General features: G+C 38.9%; 1 protein-coding gene across 1 annotated transcript; it reads right to left on the bottom strand.

Annotated features, from left to right (window-relative positions):
* Window positions 1-3,073: 3,073 nt before the first annotated feature.
* On the bottom strand, window positions 3,074-4,375 carry LOC109116462. Its single transcript, XM_019201901.1, has 4 exons — window positions 4,153-4,375; window positions 3,485-3,864; window positions 3,380-3,384; window positions 3,074-3,206 (listed from the first exon to the last, which is right to left on the bottom strand). The coding sequence occupies exons 1-4, from the start codon at window positions 4,319-4,321 to the stop codon at window positions 3,074-3,076; spliced, it is 687 nt and encodes a 228-aa protein (XP_019057446.1). The 5' UTR covers window positions 4,322-4,375.
* Window positions 4,376-6,401: the final 2,026 nt, after the last annotated feature.

The following is a 6,401-nucleotide window of genomic DNA, read 5'->3' as shown; positions in this document are numbered from 1 at the left end:
GAGTGGCCGATCACCCCGCATAAGCTCAATGATTTGTTCGAGGTTAGTCACTTGTTGCCTCATCGCCGCAAGCTGTTGCTCGAGTGTTTCGATCCGCCGTTGTTGTTCGAGATCGTTCTGCATGCCAGGAGGAATTGCTGCACCGAAATCATCGAACAAATCTCGCTGCAATCTTCCTAATCCATAGATGCGCCCTTATTTGGAGAGACCGACTGAAAAATGAAGAAAATATTTAAAATTGAAATAAAGTATTAAAATATAATATTTAAAAATGAATTATTATAAGTTTTACCTCCACATAGCAACGATCTTGCTCCGATGCAGAGAGACCGGATGAAGAACCCGCTGAATCGCCAATATTTTGCGAGAGTTGGGTAAGTCGTTGAGTTACCGTGCTTACAACTCGTTCTGCACGGGGATCGACATATGTCCCATCGGGTTTTTTGTGTGTCCGAGCGACCAACTCTACGATTGATGGCGTTCTTCCCATTTCTTTCTCCTATATATATATATTATTAACCGAATAAAAACTCTACAATTAAAAAACAAATTAAAAATTAAATTAAAGTTTAAATAAATACCATCTCTTTTTGCCTCTTCTTGAATGATTTAGCACCGGAGGTATGACGATAAGGCCCATCACCCTCGATTTTTTGGGACAGACGACTTTGTTTCGCCTTGGAACTCTTGTTCTTGAAATGGTCTAAGTTCCAATGCGTAAGAAGCTGCTGGTACAAATCATTTGTTGCCCACTCCGGTGGCAGTCCATCCAGCTGATGACGGCGTTTGGCATTGTTCATCATTTGTTTCAACCGCTGCATACCCAGCTGGTTGAACTCTTTGTAAACTTTATCGGTGTACTTTTTTTTCCACTGAAAAGATTGCTTTAAAAAAAAATTAGAGTTAGTGATTAATTATTTTATTTAAATAAAATTTTAAAAATAAAACTTACGATGAACGAATGCTACCAAGAACGTTTGATGTTGTCCGGTACCACCGTCCAACAGTAGTACAGTTGAGGAAAATTTGACGTTATTATTGCTGTAAATTTTTTCCTCAAATCTTTATCGTTAACCCCGAACCTAATTATAATAACAATTTATTAATATTAACTAATAATATAATTTAAAATAAGTATTAAAATAATTTAATTTATAAATTACCATAACGCCCCGTCAAGTTCGGGATCGATTAGCGGGACCTCGCGAGTGTCGAAGGAATTTAAAATTTCCTCTACCTCCTCCAGAGTTATATCAATCTCTGGGAAAAGTGGAGGAGCGTCTACCGGTTTCGGAAGACGAGAAGGTGGCGGTGGCGGTGCTCCAGAAGAACCCGCTAACAATCCTCCGGAACCAGAAAATCGCCTACGAAACTGTAAAAAAACAATAGTTAGTTATTAATACAAAACATAAATATTAAAGAATTGAAAAAGAATTGAAAACCAATTACCATTTTGTGTTTTTTTTTTGGTCGAGATTTTTTTTTTGCTCGGATTTGTTTTTTGAGATGTGGGAGAGAATGAATGATGGGGAAGAATGGGGCCGCTCGCCCTTATATAATCGAAAATTCCAACGGATTTCCAACGGGTATCCGTTGAAAATCTCTGGGCGCATTTAATGTTGTCTGATAAATTCCAACGGATGCCCGTTAGAAGCTTCATTTTCAACGGGCATCCGTTGGAAATATTCTGGAATGACGCGATGGATGTCAGGTGCGTCGAACGGATTTAATGTTTCAGAATTTCCAACGGATGCCCGTTGAAAATGAAGATTGTAACGGGCATCCGTTGGAATTTATCAGAACGGATTCAATGTTTCAACTATTACAACGGGTTTCCGTTGGAAATTGCCAACGGATATCCGTTGTAATTCTGGTGTCGATTCGATTGGTGCGCTTCGATTCCAACGGACGCCCGTTGGAATTTAACATTTTTTTAAAAAAAAAATTTAAAAATCTAAAAAATACAAATAAATATGATAGATTTTTCAAAATACAAATACATATGAAAACAATAAAAACAAATAATTCTACATAGAATCTTCATCACTTTCATCATCCGGAGTTGTATCATGGTCCGAAACGAATTCGTCTATATCGTCTTGTACGTGTAACGAATCATCAAGTAACTCGTCGTCTATGTCAGGAAGTGCAAGTGTCTCGTCGTAATCATCATCTAGTCGGATGGGAAGAACCGGATCTTCGAGTTACTCTTGCATTGGCTCATCGAGATCTTGTGTTGTCGACGACGAATCCACGATTAATCTTCATGGGATAATCTTCAAAACAGCCGACCATTGATCTTCCCGTCGCCGTTTCACCGATATCACAGAATGTTTCGGATATGGAATGAAGCATACCTTGTCTGCCTGATCTGAAAGTATAAAAGGATCGTACTTTGCATATGAACGTTTCAGGTTTATGTCAATACATCCCCATCGATTTTTCCGTGAGCCGCGTCCCAACGTTGTATCAAACCAATCACATATGAATATGATTGTTTTCAACCCCACTAATCCTGGATACTGGAGTTGGAAAATCTGACGAAGAACCCCAAAGAAATCAGGATCTTCCGATGACCCGCTTTTTATACAAACTCCGTAATTGAACGTGGATTTATGTTTCCCATGATCGTAAGTGTGAAACGTGTATCCTCGGGTGAACATTATCGGCCAGCAAATGACTTTTCTTCCAGGTCCATGTGATATATCTCTGATCCATGCCGAAATTCTATCACTGCATGACTGAATTTGCGCATAAAAATTAAAATAAATATTATGAGTAATTATACACAAATACATACACGTACATATATATATAGCTAGAATACTTACGTAGTCTCGAAGCCAAGATGCATAATGTTGTTCCTTCATTCCTTCAAGTTCCTCCCCACATAGATTAGGATATGTTGCCAAAACATCCTCGTCAAAAAGTCTTAAAAATATGTTGTTAGCAAATATGTAATTAATTAATTTCTAATCACATCTAAGATTAAAAAATGTGTACCTTTCGTATGGCTTAAGTTCTTCACAATTCAACAGTATATATGTGGCGATGTGATTGTACTCTTGTACAGTTAACCAATATTCTTTAGATTTGCCTCCGAGGCGTCCAGTAGGCTGAAAGCTTTCGGGAATAAGTCCGAAACATGAATCATAGTGGTAGAGATAACTTCTATCGTCTTCGTTGATAGCCCTCCTTGTCTTCGTCTGAATATGAGATTCAAAATAGAAAGAACTGAAGTAGGAGATCTCCTCTAACAAATATTGTTTGACGATAGATCCTTCCACTCCTGCTTTGTTTTTTGCCTTCTTCTTCAGATGGAAAAAAATCGCTCAAATGGATACATCCATCTAAACTGTACTCGATCACTGTATATCACCTCATCTAGTAAATGAATAGGTAAATGTTCCATCACATCAAAAAATGAAGGTGGAAATACCTTTTCCAATGCGCAAAGTATCTCAGGAATGTTGCCTTTCAAAACCTCTACATTACTTCTTCTCAGAGATCTTGTACATATATCTCGAAAGAATGTGCTGATACCGCATAACGCTCCGTGGACACTGGGTTTCAATAGCTCCGCAAATGCAATAGGAATAAGTCTTTGCATGAATACATGGCAATCATGACTCTTCATTCCCATAAGCTTTAATGAATCAGTATCAACACATCGCGCCAATTTGGATGCATATCCATCAGAGAATTTAACCTCTTCTTTTAACCATTTAAACAAGACCGTTTTACCTGGTTTTGTGAGTCTGAATATCGGCACAGGTGCGTGACCATCACGTGTCAACTCCAACTCTTTTCTCTTGCATATATCTTTCAAGTCCTTCCTCGAGTTGATGTTATCTTTACTTCTCCCTCGCACATTCAGAATGGTGTTGATGATGTTATCAAAAAAGTTTTTCTCTATATGCATAACATCCAGATTGTGTCGAAGCGTTAGCGAACTCCAGTAAGGCAAATCCCAAAAAATACTACGCTTATACCAGTTATGCCAATCACCAAATCCTTTGCACTTCTTATGCCCAAAATTTCCTCCACAATGCACAGAAGCTTCCAAATCATCCAAATATCCACTATTTATTCGCTCAGAATAAATTTGCTCTCCGGTTTGCATAACAGGACATTCCTCAGTAACGAATTTACCTTTGGTAAAAAGCGTACGATTTTGTCTGAATGGATGATTCCTTGGAAGAAATCTGCGATGACAGTCAAACCAGCACGACTTTCTCCCATGTCTCAGCTGAAACGCTTCTGTTTCCTCCATGCAAAACGGACATGCAAGTCTTCCATGTGTGCTCCATCCCGATAGCATGCCATACGCCGGAAAATCACTGATCGTCCAAAGAAAAACCGCTCTCAGTGTAAAATTTTGTTTCACACTTACGTCGTAAACAGAGACTCCAATGTCTCACAAATCCTTCAACTCCTTAATGAGCGGCTGTAAATACACATCAAAACTCTTCTTCGGATGTTCTGGCCCAGGAATCAACAATGTCAAAAACATAAATTCTCTTTTCATGCACATCTCAGATGGTAAGTTGTACGGAGAAAGTATAACGGACCATAATGAATACTGCGTGCCAGACTGTCCGTACGGACTAAATCCATCAGTACACAAACAAAGATACACATTCCTAGGATCAGCAGCGAATTGAGGAAATACCATGTTGAAGTTTTTCCACGCCAAAGCATCTGATGGATGCTGAATTTCTCCATCAACGGTAGAATGCGAGGCATGCCATCTCATATGCGAAGCCGTTTGTTGTGATTCATACAAACGCTTCAATTTGTACGATACCGGCATATAGAACATCTTTTTATACGGAGTTTGTCTCCGTACATTCTTACTCGGACGATATCTGTTAGTCCCACAGAATTTACACATAACCAATTCTTTTTCTTCACCCCAGTACAGCATGCAACCATTTTTGCAAACATCAATCTTTTCATAAGGCATTCCCAAATTCTTCAACATAGCCTTCGTATCATAATATGATTCTGGAGCTTCGTTATTTTCAGGTAAATATTCACGCAACGTTTAACAAAATGAATCCATGCAACTTTCAGTGACATTGTAATCCGTTTTCATACCCATCAATCTTGATGCAAGAGATAAACGTGACTGACCTTCTTTACATCCTTCATAGATAGGATGATTTGCCATATCCAACATGTCGAAAAACCGTTTTGTTTCGACGTTTGGCTCCTCCTGATCTTGTGATGAGTTTTGCTCAGCCAATGCCCCAGGAAAAGCATCTGTCACCATTTGAACATAAGGATTTCTTACATCTTCATCTACATCATACCTCTGCTCGGCCGAGACATGTTGTCCCGTTGTGATTGTCCGAACTTCTTCTCCATGAAATCGCCAAATATAATAATCTTCGACAAATCCCCTTCGAAATAGATGTTTACAAACATCTTCTGGACTGCGATATTTAAAATTGCGACTTGTACATGGACATAGCATTTTTTCACGTTCTTGACACAACGGCTGCATAGAAGAAAAATTCATAAGCTGTTCCAAACCGTTAATGAATTCTTGCGTTACCTCTTTTGTAATCGAATCAACTCTTTCGTATATTCGGATTTGTTGAAGATGTCATTTTTAGGAGAATTTTTGGTAAAAGAATAGTATAAGAATGATTTAGAGAGTGGTTTGGGCGAACATGGCCTAAATAGAGAAACGTTCCAACGGATGTCCGTTGGAAATCCGTTGCAAAGATCGTTACCGTTACACTTTCCAACGGATATACGTTGGAATATTTAACGTTCGAAATATTCCAACGGATATCCGTTGAAATTTGTCGAACGTTATTTCCAACGGGAATCCGTTGGAATATACGTGGAAATTTTCCAACTCAAATTCCGTTGATATGCCGTTGGAAATTTCCAACGGATTTCTAACGGATGAATCCGTTAGACGTCCGTTGAAAATCCGTTAGAAATGCGTTGGAATTATTCCAACGGGGTGCCGTTGGAAATCCGTTGGAAATATTCCAACGGATTAAGAAATATTCCAACGGATTAATCCGTTGGAAAAATCCGTTGGAATTTCGCATTTTTTTTGTAGTGTTACTCTTTCATTGCAGATGATCAAGCATGGATGACACATGTGGAGAAATCAGAGTATGTGAGACACCCGCATAGACCACCACCCCGACCTCCAGATTCATCACTCTCAGACCCTCCCATCATTTGAGCAAGATAGGTCGAGCTAATGACGTTAAACAAGCGCTTCTCAGGAGGCAACCCGAGCATTAGGTAACTTTTCTTTTTCTTTTTCTTCGTAGCGTAGGTAGTAGAGACTATGATTGTATTTTGATCTTTCGGAGTGCATTGCTATTATGCTTTTGTTCGGATAACGTTTGTTGTTCTATGAGCGTTTACAC

The sequence above is a fragment of the Tarenaya hassleriana genome, unplaced genomic scaffold (genome assembly GCF_000463585.1).
Source record: "Tarenaya hassleriana unplaced genomic scaffold, ASM46358v1 Cleome130, whole genome shotgun sequence".
NCBI classification, from domain to species: Eukaryota; Viridiplantae; Streptophyta; class Magnoliopsida; order Brassicales; family Cleomaceae; genus Tarenaya; species Tarenaya hassleriana.
Note: the sequence above shows the minus strand (reverse complement) of the source record. Positions and strands in the feature narration are given on the sequence as shown.

What these genes read in the sequence shown, in the direction of transcription:
- LOC109116462 (XM_019201901.1), bottom strand. Translation starts at nt 4,321, where the DNA reads ATGCTATCGGGATGGAGCACACATGGAAGACTTGCATGTCCGTTTTGC. An exon ending in TCGTACGCTTTTTACCAAAG is followed by an intron (nt 3,865 to 4,152) that starts GTAAATTCGTTA and finishes TGAATGTGCGAG; the next exon opens with GGAGAAGTAAAGATAACATC.